This window comes from Cyprinus carpio, chromosome A23 (assembly GCF_018340385.1).
Source record: "Cyprinus carpio isolate SPL01 chromosome A23, ASM1834038v1, whole genome shotgun sequence".
NCBI classification, from domain to species: Eukaryota; Metazoa; Chordata; class Actinopteri; order Cypriniformes; family Cyprinidae; genus Cyprinus; species Cyprinus carpio.
In genome coordinates, this window is record NC_056594.1 from 17,960,248 (window position 1) to 17,981,765 (window position 21,518).

The following is a 21,518-nucleotide window of genomic DNA, read 5'->3' on the forward strand; positions in this document are numbered from 1 at the left end:
TAATAGTTTCTCTAGAGTGGATTTATTTACCTTCAAATACTGACATTTTTCTATGGAAATCACCAGATTTTTAACATGCATAGGAATCCCTTTGTGCCGTACTCTAATCTTCAGTGTCACATGATACACATGAGACATGTGGCACAAGAAATCATTCTAATATTCAAGCCCCTGCCCCTTTAATTGCCAGTGCTAAAGTGCCTTTTCGGTCCTATCGAGGTGCTCCCAGAACACGGTTTCTACTGAGGGTGATCCCACCTGCCCTGGGAATGTGATTTCCTCCCTTGCCCCTGCGGAAGTTGCAACTTATTCATCTCGTAATCTCGACATAAATTGTTTTTTTGTGATCGCAACTTAATTATCTTGTGATCTCGACAAGTTGTTTTCTTGTGATCGTGACTTAATTATCTTGTGATCTTGACATAAGTTATTTTCTCTGATCACAACTGTTTTGAAAAAAAAGTTGTTTTTTTTCCTTGTGATTGCAACTTAAAGGGTTAGTTCACCCAAAAATGAAAATTAGACTGTGTTTTACTTACCCTCGAAGCATCCTAGGTGTATATGACTTCTTTCAGATGAATCCATTCAGAGTTATATTAAAAATTGTCCTGGCTATTCCAAGCTCTGTCATTGCAGTCAGTGGTGTTGCAGTCGAACAGTCCACGAGTTGTCAAATAAAGCTCACTCATTCATAATAAAATGTGCCGCAGATGGCTCCAGGGGATGAATAAAGGCCCCCTGTATTTTTTAATCTGTTATCATTAAGTTCTTGCTAGATGCGTGACTCATCACAGTTTCACCACCGCAATGGCGTTCCTTGTGATAAACATTGATCTATATAATCTCTATTACAGGCTAGATCAGTGGTGATAAACTAACTGCTTACTAAAACCAAGGCTGACGTCACTGTATATTATTCTGTTTACACCTATATCTTTATTTAAGCATCTTTGAAGTATAGCTACGTGATTGTTAGTTATAAGCTGGGATGTTGTGTTTATGTAGGACGCGCTTTAATGATGCATTTGTAATGTGCATCTTTATTCTTATTTTTAATCTTTATTGTTAATCATTATTATTGATAAGAAATGTGATTTATATATGTAAAATGTGTATAGGTTCATTTAATTTAGTGATGTTATTATTTCTTTGTAGGAAACCACACACACACACACACACACACACACACACACACACACACACAGTCTGGTTCACTATCCTTGTGGGGACTCCCCACAGGCATAATGGTTTTTATATTGTACAAACTGTATTCTATCGCCCTCCAACCCTACACCTAAACCTACCCCTCACAGAAAACTTTGTGCACTTTTACAATCTCAAAAAAACTGCAGGTCTATAATTTATAAGCTTCTGTACCCATGGGGATCAATTTAGGTCCCCACGGTGACACAAGTCCCCATGAGTTGGTGTGTATTCAGGATTAAGTCCCCACCAGTGTAGAAAAACGTACACACAAACTCACACATAAACACTCTTTTCAAACAGCTCCCCAAACTTGTAAACCACATGATGTGAGTCACGGCATTTCCTACATGACTCATAAAAATCACAAACAAATTATATGTTATTTTATTTCAAATGAAAGGAAAATAAAGTGAGTTGAATCCAATCAGCTCTAAAAGATTTCAGAATAGTTCTCTGCATCCTTCTAAAGGCGCTCCGCCTGTTTTTGCGGTGTTGATCGTTTTGACTGTTTTAACCAGTGTTGCCAACTAAATTTCAGGGGAAGTTGCTAAAGGAAGGTCAGTTTGTTGCTAAATGATGCTAAATGACGTTGTGATGTCATTGCACGATGACATCATTACGCAATTATAATATTAAAATATAAATAACTGTATTTTTAAATACAAAATTGAATTATTGAACACTTACACAGTTTTGAACAATTAGGGCCTACAATTTAAGTTTGTTTTTATTAGCTAGTAAACCAGTAAAACTACACATTCTGAACAATTATAGTTTTAAGCAGTGTATTAGCAGTTAGTTTGTATGCTACACTCTGTAAAAATATCTGTAAAAATAGGACACAATCTATTACATGAAGGAATTTTCCGTATTGATTTTTCACAAGATTTTTACCTGCATTTTAAATTATGCATTGTATTTTGTGTTTTCGGGATACAGGGTTACAATGGATAATGAATAAAGGATAACGGATAATGTCCTGGAAAATAGTACCTTTTCCTAGTGATGGCGAAGTGAAGCGTTCTGAATCAGTGAAGCTTTCATCACAATTGTATCGGAAAAAGGTTCATTGCTTGAAACTTTTTAAAACGGTTTATGCTGTGGCCATGTATTGGTCATAAAAATATATAACACCTTCCAAAGTGTTATGTTCCATTACAGCCAGTGGTTTCACATCTGGTTCTGCCACTGATTTTTTGTTTTATTATATTTTATATAAATAATGTTTATTATCAAAGTCATTCTTTTGTGTCGTTGAACTGGCACTAAAATAAGTAAAATAAATGAAACATAAATTCATAAATTAAATCTATGATCTGTTTATTTTTACTCTTGCCTCGGTCCATTTTTGAGCTCAATATAATTAAAAATAAATTTAAGAAATAATGCTAACACATTATAATACAGTATAATCTAAAGGAAACGGTGCTGAGGTTCGCTTCGTTTGAACCAGGGGCAAGTTCAAGGCTCAATTCGGTGCACAACGTTTTGCTACGGTTTCCGGTTTGAACGACATGTTTCCTGGAAACGATGTGCAATGGTGTGCAACGGGGTTTGAGATACGTTTTCTCTTGTTTGGTGGGTGTGTCAAAAATGTCAGCCCAGCAGCAACTTGTATATAAAACACGCGGTATTAAAGAGACAGCTCGCACAATGTAATTAACATCAAAATAAATTCACAAGAGCAAGTATAAATGACAGTGACATACAGCCAAGTATGGTGACCCATACTCACAACTCCACCCATGCATCAAACCCATCCAAAGTGCACACACACAGCAGTGAACACACACACACCGTGAACACACACCAGGAGCAGTGGGCAGTCATTTATGCTGCGGCACCCAGGGAGCAGATGGGGGTTCAGTGCCTTGCTCAAGGGCACCTCAGTCGTGGTATTGCCGGGCTGAGACTCGAACCCACAACCTTAGGATTAGGAGTTAAACTCTCTAACCACTAGGCCACGACTTCCCCCTAGTATATTGTTTGTGCATGATTATTTACATTAAAAGCAAAATAACTGAAATAATAAGAGCACAAGTATAGATCTGGAACTTCTGTAAGTCTGTCTAAATATAATTTAGCAATTGCAGTGTTTTCTGGTCCATATCCGTGTGTACTTTACATATTTATATATTTTGCTATTGTGGAGTGACACTTTCATAAACTTTTCTACTCCTCTGATTATATAATGGTAAATATTACTAAAACATACAAGAGCAATAATGATAAGCCTAATACTCACAATAAAAATAATAATGTCATATAGATCATAACACAGTCATGGAGATAAGAAGTGGATCATCGTTCATCTGAAATGTTTGTCTTTTCAACCTTGAAATGCAAGGCAAATGTTGGATCACAATAATTAGGACAGTTTCCACAAATCCCTTCACTGGATTGGGATGTTCTCTTTTATTCTGGATGGCAAAGGCAATGACTGTAACATCAAACGTATTGTGCAGTATTAAACATGTATTTATACCGATTTCATCAGGCCCGAAAATTCTTCAGAAAGAACACAAAGAATGGCCTTCTTCAGCTGCCATAGTTGCAACTCTTAGATATTTTTCTTACAGTGTACTAACTGATCAACAATTGCAGGTACAAGCTTCTAACAAGGTGTATCATAAATTAACAATTATTATTATTAAATTGAGCAATTGCTAATAGCAATCCATGTGATGTGTGTAATGCTAGGCATCTTTGGTTTGCTCATTTTGTTTAATTTAGATGTAAAATATGTGCCTTTTTATTTTTAGAGTTGCTAAAAGTTGCTAAATAAAGGTTAAAAATAGCTAAATTTGTTGCTAGGTGCTTTTGGAAGAAAAAGCTGCTAGGATAGTGTGAAAAGTTGCATAATTTAGCAACAAATTTGCTAAATTGGCAACACTGATTTTAACACTTTTAATTACACAAACAAAATGTTTAGCGTAGTCTTTTGAAAAAATCAACGGTGGTTGATTAGCCTGTATTTATTTATTGTAGACGTTATTTTATGACTTCTGCAGGCTACCAATCTGGCTAATCTTGATGAATTTGGAACAGGCGGTAATTTGGACAACCCTCAGCGGTGGCGCGGGGACCTTTAATAGTGACCAATATGGCGACTCCCGGTGAAAGGTCGGTGTTGTTCGTGTGCTTGGGTAAGAAAGTTTATAAAATATCGCCAGACCTTTGATGTGATGTGGGTTAAGGCAACATTACAGCTGGAGTAAACGGTCAAATTATCATCAGTGTTTCAGTCAGTGATTAGGGTTTCTCCGGCCTCATTCAGTGAATGAAAGCTGTCATCGTGAGCGCACATACTGGCAGAGTGTAATCACACGCGTATCTCATTCAGTCCTACATCAGTGAACACATCGCGTTAATATTAGCGCTAGAGCCTAGTAACATTACCTATATGTATGTGTTTATCATTATTGATCACCCATATGTCAATTCTCTAAGCACTAGTTTGGCCTTTTTCCACTTGCCTCTGTTGAGTCATGCTGCGGAACACAAACTAACCCCGTTTACTGAGCTTTCTTATTTTCATAATGCCATTCGGATACGTTTTGATATTCAGTTTGCATAATATTTTTTTATAATAATAAATTTCATTTTCATTTCATTTCAAAAACATATTATGCAAATTCAGTTTGCATAATATGTTTTATGCTTTATAGTTTGTGGATGTGTTTTTATTTTGTTGTTTTCAGCATATAATAAAACAACGAAACCATATTCGTATGAGTGTGTGAAATGTGTAAGTAAACACTACTTTTCAAAAGTTTGGAGTCAGTAAGTGTTTCTATGTGTGTGAAGAAAACAGTGCTTTCATTTAGTAAGGATGTGCTAAATTGATCAAAAGTGACAGTAAAGATGTTTACAGTAAAAAAAAAAAACCCTTCAGTTTATATTTTCTTCTCAATGTTTTATTCAGTGAAGAATCCTGGGGAAAACTGTCATGTAAACAGCAAAACTGTTTTCAACATTGATATTAAGAAATCTTACTTGAGCATACTAATGGTGGTGTTTACATACATTTACAAAATGTATAAAGCAAACAAGGAAAAATAAGTGTATAGTAAGATCAGTCTTAAAATATACCGATCTAGTGTGCTTTGCTATGCTTGATTTTCTATATGACAAAAATAAAAGTGATATTGTGTGTTTTTGCATATGGCATTTACTCAGAGTTAGAATAATTAGGTCACATGTAATCTTTGCCTACTAAAATAATAAATTTCTTCTTCCCTTTCCTCGATACCCAGGGAATATCTGCAGATCCCCGATCGCTGAGGCTGTTTTCCGGAAAATGGCCACAGACAATGGGGTGGTGGACAAGGTAAGCTGCTGCATGTGGTGCTTCTTTTACTGAATGAGGTATACATCAATATGTGCTCCTGGCTTACTAAGACTCACAACTAATCGCATGTGCTTTAGTGAACTGATTGTGACCATGCATCATCTTCTGGATGAAAGTTATTGGCTGGTCTTGAGGTTTGTTAATATTAAGTGTTATAGCAGGTATGTAACAAAGCAACATCTCCAGACACTCCAGAGCAAAAGCACTTCATAAATATTTTGAGGTACTTTTAGCCTCGCACCTCATGTACCCTTTGGTTGCGAGGATCAGTGTCATGATCATGCTTATTTGCCAGGAACGCTTGCTCTTGTGGAGATTTGACTTTATTTCTAAGGTTGCATAAGAGACAAACATGAAATCATCAAAAAAAGCTGTTTGACAAGGAGAATAAGACTCAAAACCTTAGCCTCATGAGGCAAAATACAAAGAACTGGTGTCAGATTTTTTCCAGCCTCAAAGTTTAAGGCCAGAAATGTTCAAACATGAACACTTGGCCACCACGGTCCCATTGTACATGCTTAACTTGCATTTTATGGTAACATCATATAGTAACATAGTTTTTCAAAAAATTCAGTTTGTGTGTGTTTTTGCATATTTATGTGTATTGCTGTTATCATCATAATGCCTTATGTGTGTGTGTGTCTTCAGTGGAGAATAGACAGTGCCGCCACGTCCACATATGAGATCGGAAACCCCCCGGATCACCGCGGCCAGGCCTGCATGAAGCGACACTCCGTGTCTATGAGGCACGTGGCGCGGCAGGTACGGTGGGGTCCTAATTAGCACTCAAAGCTAGAACCGTGTTCTCTGTGTGTGTTACAGTGGGTTATAGACTCTGGTGCCACCTCAGATTGGAATACTGGCAGCACTCCTGATGCCCGTGGTCTGGCCTGCCTCAGGAAACATGTCATAGAGACAGATCACAGGGCACGACAGGTACTGCAGATGTGGGATTTTGTGTGTACGTGTGTTATAGAATGAGTGCAAGAAGCTTTCAGCAAAGTAGACGACACATTTATCATAATACCACTCATATGGAAACCTCAAATGTACACAATAAAGCCAATTTTGGCAGTAGAGCTTGAAGAGCCAAAGGCACTTCATCTTTGTCACACATCATAGATTTTTTTATCTTTTTCTGTATTTTTAAATTCTTGCTCATAAATTGATTTTGACAGGCATCCACTGCCTATCTGCTGTTGACCCCTCTTCTCCATCTCCCTCTGTGTTTTCTGCCATTCTTTCTTTTACATTTCCTGAGGAAAATTCTCCACAGAGAATTTGTTGTTTTGAATTGGCTTCCAAGTAGTGTTTGGTCGGTATTTTGATAAAAAACTGTTGCTCTGTAATTCATCATCAACTTATACTTCATAGCACATACATACTTCATAAAGACATCATTTTAAGAGAAAACTTTCTTTCCAGGGAAGTCATACTGGTGCTGCTACTGGTCAGAAAATGCAACTGTCCCACAAACAAACATAGAATTTTTTTTTCTTGTTCTTTTTGTTTATTATAGCCTGTTCCATAACTAACAATAACTATATTAGCGTCCACACCAATGCACAATAACTTTGTTTATCATAAGTGCGCAGTGCTGTTATGTGGTCTGTCGCTTTAATTGCTTAAGCACTTTAAAGTTGGTGGATTCTGATTGGCTATAAATGTTTTTTTTGTTTGTTTTTTTTATCATTCTTCAGCTGGAAAGTGATTCCAGTGGTATCTCTCCTCTGTGTTGTTCTCCATATAGCTGTGCCGAGGACTTCCTTATTCTGACAGATTTAGAATGATTATTAAAACTTTATAGTAGTTATCATCTTTGTTGTCAGAGCGCCTTTAGTAGCGACTCTTTAGCAGACTACATAGTTACGCCAGTAGGTGGCGACAAGTGATTCTGTTTATAAGTGAGTCATTGAATCATTCATTCAAAACACTGTTTTGGTCAAGTTTGTGAGAAAAACAAACAAACAGACAAAGTAACTGAAAATAGTCTCTCTAAAACATAAGTTACTTTATTAACTTCTTATTTATTGAACTGGTCTTTTAAAACATCACACTTGCAGGCGTGCTGTTAGTATGAGTATATGAAATTTTGTGTTGATATTAGTAACATTACAACAGCGCTCTCGCTTGTGTAATATTGCTTAAATATAAATTACGTAATTTAGTTTCAGGTGTTGGTTAAGGAAAATAAAGAGACTAGTAGCTGTGCAATGTGACAAAAATAGGAAAGGGTGCCATGTTACTAGAGGTCACTGTTCATTAAATGTGTTTGCGAGAACACGTTTAGAAAAAGGTATTTAAAACAGATATTTGCTACTTTGTATCTCAAAGTATACTTTGTATTTTCTGAGAAAAAAGGCAGAATTCTGAGAAGAAAAGTAAGAATTGTAAGATTAAAAACTCGCAGTCATGGGAAAAAGTTAGAATTGTGAGATAAAAAGTCACAATTATGTATAAAAAACTGAATTGCGAAATGTGAAGTCAGAATGTGAGATGTAAACTCGGAATTGCAAAATAAATAAAAAAACCATCAGAATTGTAAGAAAAAATTTGCAATTACCTTTTTTTTTTTTCGATACATTATCGTGACTGCAGTAAATAAACATAATTCACTCTGGTGATGTCTGAACTTTATTTTATTTCCTAGAAAGCTTTTTCGTAGATGTGAACAGCTACACGTGTATCCCAAGGTCAATAAATCCGACAAGGCCGCATTAAAGGTTTTCTGAAAGCCATTTCCTTTTAATTACAATGTTTAATCATTTGGGAATTGAGGATACTAATTGTTGAAGTTTTGCAACCAAAATTTTTGCTCAATCTTGCTTGATACAAGACTTCAGCTGCTCATCATTGTATTATATTATATTATATTATATTATGTTATATTATATTATTGAATTGTATTATATTATATTATATTATATTATATTATATTATATTATATTATATTATATTATATTATATAGTTTCAAAAACAGTCAGAATGGTAAAAAATATGATCATAATGATAAACAAAGCAGTAGCACTCAGCTTGTCTATAAAGATTGTTTCATTAAGTAAATGAACCTGTTTTACCACACCACTTATTTGACCAATTTCATTGGTTTTTTTGTTCTTGGCTTCTTTTTTTAAAGCAAATCACAACCTGTATGGCACATGCAATAACTTTGCAGCATTGAAACTTGTCAAACGTTAAGTTGGCCGCTGCATCACCTTACATTGTTTGACCTATTACTGTCAGACTAAGAGAAACTCCTAACTCACATGCTTTCCGCCCAGATATTCCAACCGTCAGTCAGATATTCCAGTCATGTGGGCAGGCTTTAGTTCGGCCTTTAGGGGTCAGGTTCACACGAGGCTGTATAGAGCTGAGCTCACACTAAAGACATCTTTGTCCCGTTGACCTCACACAAATCAACAACCCCCAATTATACAAGAAAGCCCTTGTGGCCAGGCAGGCATTCCTTGTTTTTCCCGTGTATGTGTCCAGTTTTTGTGCTTTGTTGTTTTTGTAAATTGGAAACATGTATTCCTATTATGACTGACTCTGCTCGGTAACGTCCCAAATGAATTGTGTGTTCTTGCTCAATATATGCACACACTAACATGCAGCCACAGATGTGCTTTGATCCATTTCTTAACTCTGTGTCTCAAGTGAGGGGAGCGAATGTTCGAACAGACAAAGACAGTACATCTACTCGCTCTTTGGCCCTTTGCTCATGTTCCGTGGTGCTTGTCCAAGCCAGCGCCGTGCTCTTTTGGCAGCAGATTTGCCTCTTTTGGTTAAAGACAGGAAGAATTAGAGAGGAAAATTGGGGAGGGGGGGATGTGGGCCGAAATGTGAATGAAGTGTTACAAGCGTTACTCATACACTCTTTCTTTTGTCAGGTCACCAAAGACGACTTTGTGACTTTTGATCACATCCTCTGCATGGACGAAAGCAACTTGAGGTACGTGCAGGGGTTCAATTGGAGGTGGGAAAACCATAAATCTGGTTATTCTGGTGCCTTATGTGACATAAAACACTCTCGCTCAACCCCAAAAGCATTACCTTAAAATTTGTATTAAATAATGTGCTATGATAAATGTAAAAAATTCAATGTCTTTACTATCGCTTTCTCTTTTTTTTTATCAATTTAACACATGCTTGCCGGATGAAAGTATTTGTTTCTTTCAAAATTAAAAAAAAAAAAAAGTTTACTGAAACCAATGCTGTTCTTGTGTACTTTTTATTCATTAAAGAATCCTGAAAAACCTATCACAGGTTCCAAAAAAACTGTTTTCAACATTGATGATGAATCAGAATATTAGAATGATTTCTGAAGGATCATGTCACACTGAAGCATTTGCTGAGTATTTGAGAAAAGTGGGACTGAGTTTGCTTCTCATTGTGTTTATTTGTGTCTGATTTTGGTAAGAAAATGGGGGCAGGATGTGGGGGGATATTGTTGGAGTCACAAGTTCCTGCTAGATCCGGCGCGTTTAAGAAGATTACTGAGTTCTTTAGATTCCTTGCTCTAGGGTTCTAGTTCTTGGTTTTTCTCTTCTCTGATGCTCAGCACGACGGACTGACACAATATCATCTCGCAGTCATGCTTACTGATGATTGTCTGTCTTGGGTTTATCAAGGTTGAAAATCTACACATGAAGTAATCAGTTCTTGTATTTTTCCTTCTGTATTGTGACGTTATGTGTGTAGGTGTATGGGTGTTAATGGTTAAAGGTCTGAGACATTAGTTTTTTAAGGTCATAGGTTCAGACCTGGAATGGATGATCCCTGAACTGAAGAGTTAATGAGACCCCCTCTTGGTCAAGATGCCGGACCCCCAGCACAAGCATTACAAATTCTTCAAATACACATTAACATTCATAAATCATAATAATATTCCTCTTAATCTTAATTTTCAGCATCATTACTCCAGTCTTCAGTGTCACATGACCCTTCAGAAATCATTCTAATATGCTGATTTGCTGCTCAAGAAACACTTGTGCTGGTTATAGTATTTGTTTTTTTTTTCTTTGTAAAATCGAACATTCAAAAGAGCAGTATTAACTTGAAAAATAAATCTTTTAAACATATGTCTTAAATGTCAATTTTGGTAAATTTAATGCAGTCTTGCTGAATAAAATTAATAATTTATTTTAATAATGATAAAAAAAGACTTGCTCCATACTGAAAAGAGATATATAAAAGTATGGCTATCAATAGAATAAAATATTTTTAATTAATCCGTCAAGAATGAAACTGTAAAAATGTTGGTACATTTATTTGGTCACACTTTGTTAAGGTCCAATTCTCACTATTAACTATGTCTTTTGCCCCAATAACTCCTAATTTGCTGCTTATTAATAGTGAGGTATGAGGTAGGATTAAGGGATTTAAAATATGGTCATGAAGAATGAGGCATTAATATGTGCTTTATAAGTGGTAATAAACAGCCAATATGCTATTAATATGTGTGCTAGTTATTAGTGAGAATTGCTCCTTAAAAGAAAGTGTTACCATTTATCTATATTATATTATTTATTTTTTTCACACAATTTTTCCCTCTAGTTTGAAAAGAGGATCTGTGAAAGAGGATTATTTAATTCCCAGGGCAGAGAGAAATATGTATGAGAATTTAATTATACCTTCAGTAATTGGATATCTGAATCAAAACACTAAGGTGGAATGATCTGATATGTCTTTTTAATATATCTGTGGTTTTTAATGTTATTTATATCTGATGTCAATGGTGTGGTTGAAGACCATTTTCAACCATTGGGGTTGACAAGAAAGTTGTATTGTATTGTATTGTATTGTATCTTTGTGTGTTCAGACAACCCACCCACTCATTTGCAGATGTGTAGTTTTGCACATCCTTAGTAGTTATTGTTTGTTTTTAATATCCTTGTTGTTCATGATCAGCCACACCAGCTATCACTACCTAGGCACTGTTATGTGTGTTGTTATAATTTAGTTTTTTCAGCTCTTTGGTGTGTGTTGCAACGTCTTGCTCCTGTGAGACTGTTGCAGAAAGAACAGTCAGATCCTTTCAAGTTTCATTGCTGCTTAAATCATATTCTTGAAATAGTCTGAAAGAACAGAAGAGATGGCACCACTGATGTGAATCAGATTATGAATTAGTCCATTGGCTGCACAGGATCTAAAGTGTATGTATGCGTGTGGTTTTCTTACAGAGATCTGAACAAGAAGGCAAGCAGCGTGAAAAACAGCAAAGCCAAGATTGAGCTGCTTGGCTCCTACGATCCTGAAAAACAGCTTATTATCCAAGACCCGTACTATGTAAGTGTACACACATGCACACAGCAGGATCAGCCCCAATCCCTGGTCGTTTATTGCCAAATACTCAATCAAAGTGGCAAAAGGCCCAAAATAAAATTTATATGATGTCTGAGGGTTCATCTGACACTCACTATTCCAGCTCAGTCAGACTCCAGCTGTTAACTAGTGTGGGAACTGCTTTGGATCAACTTTACATTGATAGATTATTTCGCCTGTTTCCCGCAACAGTCACTCTCTCTTAACATTTATTCTTGTATGATTCATGAGTTTGTGGGCAGGACGGTTATTTCACCAGTGGTCGTTTGGTCGTAGGGGTCCTCCTGTCATTAAAGCCTGTATGACTTGCTTTCTTGGAAGACAAAAAGAGGATTTGTTTTGAGGAGGGTTCTGTCTTGTCCATGCAGTTACAGTGAATTAGGCTTTCAAACCTCACAGGGGACCCCTCCAAAAATCATAAAATTAGTCAGTATGACGCTTATGCAATATTTTGAGTATGCTGAAGTCCCAAATTTGTTGAAATTAATGAAATCATACATATATATATATATATATAACATATATATATATATATATATATATATATATATACACACACATATACATATATAAAGATTTTATTTTTTGCCATATTGCCCAGCCCTAGCTTTAGCCCTCCTTCTATTGTTGTTGCATGGAAAAGAGCGTCCACATTATTCAAAACATCATCTTTTGCATTTCATGGAGGACAGTCATGGGTTTGGAACATCAAGGTGAATAAATGATGCCAAAATTGTCATTTTTGGATGTACATTTTAACAATTGGGTCAAAAACTTTGGATAAATCTGTGGTTTTTCTACGTCTGTTAATGTGAAGCCAATGTAAGGGTATTATTTAGTGTTTTAAATAGAGGTGTTTAGTGTCACAAACACTCAATTTTGACAGAACGGTTGATTTAGCCAACATATGAAACCACAAAACTGATGTTTGGAGGGAAGCATTGTCGATTATGAGAGATGATAGGGAGGGACCGGGTGAGTGTGTTGAGAAATAGAAACTGGAAAGAACCTGATGGGCCTGATGTCAGGTCATCCCGCTCACACCACCAGCCCTCCAAGACACATCTGTGGAGATCATCAAACTCGCTTTTCAGTGAGAGGATGTCTAAGGACTGATTCAGGGCACATTTTGAAGATGTTTCGCTAGGCTGAAGGCTTCCAGCACATGTGTGTCTCAGCCACGCTGAGGTTGTTGAAGGTAATCCTGGAAGGTGTAAAGTTAGATGTTTCCTCTCTAGTGTTTCTTCATGGCTGACAGCCAGCTGGCTGAAGTTGGTAGGCCTTTCTACCATGACAGAATAGGAAACTGGCCTCTTCGTCGGACAGTTCGCCAGCCAGATGCTCTTGTGGTGATGATCACTCTTCAGATAGCTGAGATTTCCTGTTTAGTCCCCCAAGACTTATGTGTGAGAGGAAGTGTGGTCCTTTGAGTGCATTTTCTTTTGATGGTGGTGATGGTACATTGTGTGTCCAAAGATGAGATCCACGGCTATTTTAGTGTTTGAACTTCTCAAACTGAGCTAATAGAAGAGCTTGATGGTTAGTGGTTATTGTTAACAAAAATGAAAGTATCAAACATCCATTTTGATAACTGAAATAAAAAAATATATAATTATTAGATGACAAAAGTTAAACTTAAAAAGTTGAAAAATAAGAAATGTTGCCTTGGCGAATAAGATAAGTTGAAGAACTAAAATTACTAAACTGAAATAAAATAAAGCTAAATAGACATTTAAAAAATAAAATGGCAAATAAACTGAACATATAAAAAATAAAAACTAATTCAGAATAGGAATAAATACTATAAAAGTATATAATGTTAAAATAACACTTGTGCAAAGCCTTTATTATATTTTTAGCGTGCTCTGTCTTATTTTTATTCTTTCATATTGCAGTTTATGGCAGTCTAGAAATGTTCATTTCCTCTATTTTTACTTTAAGATTTAGATTTACCTTTTACATCATCTAAAACTCACTTAAAGGGGTCATATGATGTTGCTAAAAAGAACATTATTTTGTGTTTTTGGTGTAATGAAATGTGTTTGTGGTTTAAGGTTAAAAAAAAACATTATTTTCCACATAATGTACATTATTGTTTCTCCCCAATGCCCCGCCTTTCTGAAACGTGTCGATTTTTACAAAGCTCATCTTTCTGAAAAGTGAGGTGTGCTCTGATTGGCCAGCTATCCAGTGCATTGTTTTTGGCCGAATGCTTCAAGCGTGTGGGCGGAAAGTTACGCCCCTTGCCATACTGTGATGCGTGTCCCGTTCAGAACACTGCCACGACAAGACAAAAACAATAAAACCCATTACAAAGAGGCATTTTTGCATCAAGTGAGGACATAATTATGATTTATAATGACTTATACTGTCTTTTTACGTGTTGCCTTGCATTGCGCCGTGCCGCGTAAACAAAACCATGTCTGCATTTGTGATCGGAGAAACAACAAACTGCTCAAAACTCATGTTTGAATCATCAGTGGCAAATCCTTTACATATGTAAACGTACGTACAGTCTGTGAGTCAGAACAGCCGGTACTGTAGTCTACTCTCCCAGGATCAGGAAACAGTGCTCCATAAAATGTGCTGCACACATCTGACTATTTGGGTTGAATTGTTCACAAACACTCCACAAAATACAAGCACTGATTTCTAGTTGTGTCCTCCCTCTGGAAGGCCAAACAAAGTAGTTTCGCTTTCACAACGAAACCGCGTCTCCATAACATGGCGCCAGCGGCAACAGTGAAAATTAAAGGTTACGACTCCTTTCTTTGCGTGAACATTTGGGCGGCATTATGCAAATCTTCCCACATCGTGACGTAGACACGTGGGGGCGTTTAAACAAGGTTTTTTAGGAGGGTGTGGAGGAATCTTAACTTTTATAAAGAATATCTCTTTGGGTTTGAGACTTTAGTCTTTGCAACTTTAGGGATCTTATCTATTCACAAACAGCTTGTAACACTCCAAAGAGAAAGGAAAACTTGAAATCGCATCATATGACCCCTTTAAGTTAATCTTTACACAAATAATTTTTCAGACTCTACAATGTAAATATATATCTATATATTGTTTTTAAATTGTAATTATTGTTCTATATTTTGATTTTAGTTTTTTATTCCTTATCTCAAATCAATTAAAAAAAAAAAAAAACACAAAAAAAAAAAAAAAAAAACAGAAGGCTGTAAATTAGAGCTAAATCTGCTGTTTAAATCAATTACAAAAACATTTCAGCTCTACTGTCTTTTGATCATTCTTAAGCCCACATGTTTCTGTTGCTGCTATGCTTGGCTGCATAATTTCTGTTTACGGTTACATTTTAATGGTTTCTGTTTGTTTTCGCCTGCAGGGGAGTGATAAAGACTTTGAGAAGGTGTATGAACAGTGTATGAGGTGCTGCAAAGCCTTCCTGGAGCAGCACTCATAACAGACACACACACTGTGACCATCTCCTGAAACCTGCGACGCCTCATCATGAAACACGTGAAATATTGATCAAGAGTCTTCATAAGCAAAACACACAAAAGAAATGATAGCAGTGTATAGAGAAGCACTTTGTCTTTAATTGTAAAATAAGTTGTAATGTCATAGGAAGCTTGTTTGAGCAGCTGTAAACTGCCTTTGTTGACCATACCTTCTGAAGAGAGTAAATTCACCAAAATAAACTGGCTGAAAATGCTGAAATTACATTCGCCTGAAATTCTATTTCCTCCTCGTGCACTGTTTTCAGCAAATTTTTAGAACATCTTTATGGCTTTCCCCCTCATTTCTTTGAATATGACTATGGTTGCGCCAGTTCTGATTACTTTTCCTTTCCTCTCTCATTCATCCTCTTAATCTTTTGGGGATCTCTCTGGAGATTTTTCCCCATTACTAAGATATTTATTTATTAACAGAAGTTGACTGTTAACTTTGGTGTGGTTTCAAAAAATTTAATATCTCTGAAGCATCCGAAGCATCCACCAGGAGAGATAAGAGATCTCGAACTTCCTTAAAAAAAAAATATTATTTTCTGATGCCAAGATAAGCTGTTAAACTAGATAGAGACTGTTTTATGCTGCAGAAGATTAACCTTTACATTTTTGGTGTGTTATTACAACATTAAAGACCACAGTGTTTAAACAATCATAATTTATTTAAATATATTTTCTTTTAAATATACATATCCCATCATATGTCAGACTCTTATATGTTTGTTATAGGGATTTTAAAGTCTCATTTGTACAACATTTACATATCAAAATATACTGAATATATTCCACAATCATACACTCATAGTCTCACACAAAAACCAAAAGCTTTTGGTCACAGATATACTGCAAAAATCTACCTGTCTGCTGGCAAACAGAAGCAAAAGGAAACGTTCATGCAATTAACTGATTTTCAGTTCTAGCACAGAGAAAACCAAAGCTCTCTCGTTGCAGCGAACTAACTCAATTTGTCATCACGGCTCTGAATTGTAACCCCATCGAGGCATGTTGTACAAAACATCAGCACTGACTGACGAGTCTCAATAATCTGATATCGAAACTCAAAACCATGGCAATCCCTTTTTTCATGATGAAACGATTCTTTTTTTTGGCAGACAGGTTCAGAATGCACTACGCCAGATGCGTTTTCTGTCGTCCTGTGTTTTAACATTGGCTCCATGTTGAGTCCATCAGACCGTCCTTGGGCAAGTGCATCCCATTATCCCGTGTCCGTTTACTTCTCTGTGGATACTTTCCCACATCTATTCTCCAGAGAGGCAGAGCAGTGTTCTGGACGCGATGTGCTGATTATGTGGAATGTTGCGTGTTGGTTTAAATTCTCTTCTCTTGTCCAAAGGCACTTTGACTGCTGTTGTTATTTTTTTTTCTTGAGTCACTCTGGTTTGGCTTCAACCTGCTTGATAAAGGAAGTGAATTTTAGTGCTGTTCCAGACTTGGCTGTGTTCGTATACATGTGTGCACTTGGATGCATCTGAAATTCTTTCCCTCTGTGAAAAATTGGGAAACATTGTTACACGTACTCCCTCTGAAGTGGTCTTTGGAAAAAGAAAAAAAACACACCATGAAATCATTAAGCATTGACTTAAGCTTGTTTACCTGCTTAAATCACATCCTAATTGCTAAGAAAACCAGGTTTAATTGTAATAGCTTGGATAAACCATTTAATCCTGGAATGTGTTCTCAGTCAAAAAAGCTTTAAGTGCATGTGTCCTCTCTGAATCTGCAAAATAAATCAGTTTTGTTGTACTTGTGTACAACACCGATATATTAAATATCTTTGCGACATACCCAGTTTTGGACATTTTTCATAAATTCTAGTCCAATCTAGAATTTTTTAAATAATTTACACAGACTGCACTTATAAGGAGTGCAGTGCATATATACAGTATACTTTTCACACACACAAACTTTTTAAATCAATCATTTTTCATTTATTTCATTATACATAACTTGTACAATACGTAAAGATTATATATATACACACACACACACACATATATATATATATATATATATATATATATATATACAGTACAGACCAAAATATATATATTTAATTTTTTCGATCTTATTCATTTAATGACTTTTATATATATATATGTATGTATGTATGTATGTATATGGGATTGATTGAAAATTTTGTGATTTAGAAATTTAGACTGTTTCGTTAATTTTTTCGATCTTATTCATTTAATGACTTTTCTAGGGCCATGGGATTCCTGCATATCCCATTCTTTCAGTCTTCTCCAATTTCTTGTTGAATTATCTACATTTGAGGATAAAGAAAAAAAAGTGTTGTTTTAAAAAGTGTCTTACCTGGTTCAGTTAACCCTCTTGACATCTCGGACTCCCTGCCAGTCGCGTCAAGAGTCGCGCGCACCTTCTGTAGTCTGAGGACAGTAAAGCTAGATGAGTTGGATAATAAGTTGGATGAATCCTGAAATTGTAGCCTATACTGTTTCTGTGTTAAAACTCCATGTGCATGGGGTAAATCAGGGGCACCTAGCCGACATGAGACTGTCATGAATATAAAGACAGTTTGCAGAGGGTCGTGGTGCATGTGGGCAGAGATGTGACCTGTTTGTGGGGTCTGAAGAGATGGGAATGCGTGACTGTACTCACAATCAGGGATGGTGCAGTCTCTGGTGTTATGATAAAGCCTGTAGACGTACTTCCTGCATTTTGGACTGAAATAGAGAGGACCTGGTGGAAGGAAAACAGCCAGGTTATAATTCCCAAACACCATTTTGGTTTCAAGGTCACAGAAAACTCTAAAGTCTCTCACCTGTAAAGATTTTGATAACCTTCTCTTTCTTTCTGAGGTCTCTAGGAAAGATTTCTGCGTAAAGAAAGAAACATTTAAAGGTCAAATCCTGGATATCCACTGATGCTTCAAGAGGGATGATTCTGAAGCACTGACAAATCGCTCAGCTCAACATTCCTCAACAGTGAACACGCTCTGATTAAGAGGTTTAGACCCAAAAACAAGCTTTATGTTAACATTATGATCACTTTTTCTTGGTATCCAACACACACCTGCTAATATTATAACTATTCTTGTGGCCTAACTGGGAATTGCTGACCACCAATACCATGTGTATGACTTGGTGCACAACAGGTGCAATGCAAAACTATTTCACCTAATGCTTTGAGAGTTAAGACTTTGGATCATGCCCTAGTGGGTAAGTCACATTCCTCTTAAATATAGGTCAAAGAAAAAGAAGGCACATAGACTTTCAAGAGCTTTTCTCTGAACTAGCTTCATTTTTATAAATCTTTTTTTTTGCGATCACTTTTATCTGGTTCTAGGTGATGCATGAAGTCAGTTTAGGAAAAAACAGTTTAGTTCCACTAACGTTTCACAACTAGAAAGAGACATTTTGGCTTAACTCTGAACGTTTTAGCATTTAAACTTAAAAACTGTTTTGTGCTTTCTTCTTTCAATTCAATTTCTAATTCACTTTCAAATTACTTGCCACGGTTACTAAGCAATGTATTAACATTCCTACATTTTTCTGTGCATTTAATGCGCTGCTTACTTAAAATTGTTTCCCCGGTTTCCGTTTTGAGACGATGAGTGTCATTAGGCGCGCTCTCTTTCTTTTGCGCGCTCGCGTCGTCAACGCTGTTTTCCGCCAGTCTCATGATGTCCATTATCCGTCTGAACGTTTTCTCGACCTTGTTCACGCTGGCGTCGCTTTGTGCAGTAGTGCAGATAAACATGACGAGCCCCATTACTAGAACCGGAGCCCGCAGCGCGCGCATCGCTCCCGCAACCAGAGTGCGCGCAAGTCCCGCACTGCCCAAGTCCTGGATCACGCAGTCTGGTGAAGAAGTCACAGGGTTTATATGATGCAAAAGTCCACTTTATGTTAAAAATAAACTTTGGAGACTTTTACGATTTCTTAAAAAAAAGAAAAGAAAGAAGTGCTATTTAACACTTTCACTACCAGTCAGCTTAGACACACCTACTCGTTCGTTTTTACTGCAATAGTAAGTCATTAAAAAGTATTCAAACCGTTATCTCTTCACACATTTTCTTCATTAAATGCTGTGGTGCTTTTAATGACCTCACATGTATGCTTAACACTTGTTGGCTGATTTTCCTTCACTAACGTGCTCAACTCATTTAAAAATAAACCAGTCAAAACGTCAACTTTATAAATTGATAAGTAGGCACATTTTATATTAGTCCACAAGTCTATTTCTCCTCGACAGCAGTAACACTATGGAGAGCAAACGAAAAACGACACTCTCCTGCTCCTCAGAAACTAGTTCGAAGCCCTAGATGCTCACACGTGTCTCTCAGTTGCAGATTTCAACAATGTTTGCAAAGATGCCCACACCTACAATCAAAAGTCTCAATATGGACTCAATAAATTCTTCCAAGACCAAATAATCTGAGATACACATGGATTTAATAGTCCATATTATGTTTTTCAAGTCAAGTGTGTCTTGGAGTTGTATTGAGAAATAAACAAGACATTCTATATAAATGATCACTGTGCACATGCAGCACATAACCTTAATCCTGAATGGGAAACATAAATTCAGTTGTGTATATCCAAACTTTGACACGTAGTGTAGATCAATTAACTGGTTAAACTACAAAACTAAAAAAAAAAAAGTCACATCCCATAGAAGCGCATTGATTATCTGCTAATTTGCAATCCACTTTGTATATAAAGAAAACAGTTCCGCTGAAAAAAGCTTATAAAGTTAGGAATGATATGATGTGATAAAAATGTAAAAAAAAAAAAATCCTCATAGGTCATAAATGCCTCTATAGTAAACCTACCTGAGGACGCCGGTGTCGCCGCGTTTCTTTCCCTCAGTCTACACAGCCTGAGGCGACTGAGCGTCCGGTGCCTATTTAACCCCACGCGAGGCTCGCAGAACGCGGTGCGAAAGAGAGAGAGCGCGCTATCCTTTAAAGCGAATTCGTCCTTTAATGTGCTCAAGCGTGGGAAGTTGGAGTGGTCAGACTTCCTTCTTATGTTTCGGAGACTTGAGAAAACTGCAGTCAAAGCTCCTGAGGACGCTGAGCGCGCGCGTCTATAACGCCTCGAAACTTTCGCCGTCGATTCTCGCCAATTTATTGAGGCTCTCAGACGGAAGCAGTCGTCCCTCGAGGGCTTACATCGCCGTGTCTTTAATTATAAACTCGTTACACATACGCCGCACATCTTCATATTCCCGTTTGTCACATGCAGCATCCCATGGACTTTTTTTCTTCTTGTCCACTATCTCATTAGAGCACTTAGAAAGCAGGGCTTGCAGGAAGAGATGCAGCTATACCAGGAACTGTCCCACCATTCTACAGACTGGAACTCCTATGGTGCCTGAAAGTCAGGTTTTCCCCTCACACACCACCATAGAACGCCATTTCATCCCCTTGTGTCTCCAGAGGATTGATTCGAGTTACAGATCGATGCCTGGAAGTGGCTGCAGCTGATGTAATTATTCTGTGTAATGGTAATGCTAGTACAAGAGAAACAGTCAGTCCAACAGAGGAAAGTGAGTTCGGATTAGTTTGTGTTTGCTTTCGTTCACACCACTCCCTCAAAGCAAAAGAGAATATGGAGCAATCTGGCTCCCATCCCGGACACGAATGGTGATCTGCATGGGCGGACTCAGCGTCAGTGTTAGGCAAAGGTAGGCAGCTGTCTAGGGCCCCTTGAAGTCAATTAGACCAACACCTAACACCATAAGGCTTCACAGTCTTGCGCAAAATTAGACCTGGACACTGAGGAGAACATGTTTAGGGAAACATGAGGAGGGCCCTGTTTGCTTACGGCCTCTAAATTGGTGTGCTTTTTATAACAAGATAACATTTTCCAGTTAAAAACTTTGTCTTGTACTGTTTGGGAATGTTTACATGGAAACAGATTATTGTGTGTGGATATCTTATCAGTGAAGTGCTTGTAAAGGCAGGTATACCTGATGGTATAAAGTGATTACACTACAGATATCATAAAACCCTTTTCTGTACAGTGAAACTTAGAATATCGGTCAGCTTAGTGGGTGAAGATCTAGCCTGGGATCTGAAAGGTTGTATAGGTTCATTCCATTCGAAAAGACATTTAAAACATAGTTCACTCATAAATGAAAACTCATTAATCCTCATTTACTCACTGTCTTCGTTTAC

General features: G+C 37.0%; 2 protein-coding genes across 6 annotated transcripts; one reads left to right on the top strand and one right to left on the bottom strand.

The window, feature by feature from the left end:
- Positions 1-4,199: 4,199 nt before the first annotated feature.
- Positions 4,200-15,566, top strand: LOC109052672 (acid phosphatase 1). Of its 2 annotated transcripts, none has more exons than XM_019070089.2 (6): positions 4,200-4,352; positions 5,463-5,536; positions 6,206-6,319; positions 9,449-9,510; positions 11,741-11,846; positions 15,229-15,566. In XM_019070089.2, the coding sequence occupies exons 1-6, from the start codon at positions 4,310-4,312 to the stop codon at positions 15,304-15,306; spliced, it is 477 nt and encodes a 158-aa protein (XP_018925634.1). In that variant the 5' UTR covers positions 4,200-4,309; the 3' UTR covers positions 15,307-15,566. The 2 variants fall into 2 exon arrangements, with proteins under 2 accessions (XP_018925634.1, XP_018925633.1); XM_019070088.2 differs by lacking the exon at positions 6,206-6,319 and adding an exon at positions 6,380-6,493 and having other exon boundaries at positions 4,203-4,352.
- Positions 15,567-16,049: 483 nt separating this feature from the next.
- LOC109052674 (protein ALKAL-like) lies at positions 16,050-20,954 on the bottom strand. Of its 4 annotated transcripts, none has more exons than XM_042713526.1 (6): positions 20,169-20,954; positions 18,910-19,194; positions 18,156-18,209; positions 17,993-18,073; positions 17,687-17,760; positions 16,050-16,763 (listed from the first exon to the last, which is right to left on the bottom strand). In XM_042713526.1, the coding sequence occupies exons 2-5, from the start codon at positions 19,133-19,135 to the stop codon at positions 17,696-17,698; spliced, it is 426 nt and encodes a 141-aa protein (XP_042569460.1). In that variant the 5' UTR covers positions 19,136-19,194; positions 20,169-20,954; the 3' UTR covers positions 16,050-16,763; positions 17,687-17,695. The 4 variants fall into 4 exon arrangements, with proteins under 4 accessions (XP_042569460.1, XP_042569457.1, XP_042569459.1 ...); XM_042713523.1 differs by having other exon boundaries at positions 16,050-16,905; XM_042713525.1 differs by having other exon boundaries at positions 16,050-16,857; positions 20,169-20,953.
- Positions 20,955-21,518: the final 564 nt, after the last annotated feature.

Coding starts and splice junctions, on each gene's coding strand:
- LOC109052672 (XM_019070089.2), top strand. CDS start 4,310: ATGGCGACTCCCGGTGAAAGGTCGGTGTTGTTCGTGTGCTTGG. Junction 9,511..11,740: donor ATGGACGAAAGCAACTTGAG/GTACGTGCAGGG, acceptor GTTTTCTTACAG/AGATCTGAACAAGAAGGCAA. Junction 11,847..15,228: donor TTATCCAAGACCCGTACTAT/GTAAGTGTACAC, acceptor TTTCGCCTGCAG/GGGAGTGATAAAGACTTTGA.
- LOC109052674 (XM_042713526.1), bottom strand. CDS start 19,135: ATGCGCGCGCTGCGGGCTCCGGTTCTAGTAATGGGGCTCGTCATGTTT. Junction 18,210..18,909: donor AACCGGGGAAACAATTTTAA/GTAAGCAGCGCA, acceptor TTCTTTACGCAG/AAATCTTTCCTAGAGACCTC. Junction 17,761..17,992: donor AGACTGCACCATCCCTGATT/GTGAGTACAGTC, acceptor TACTGTCCTCAG/ACTACAGAAGGTGCGCGCGA.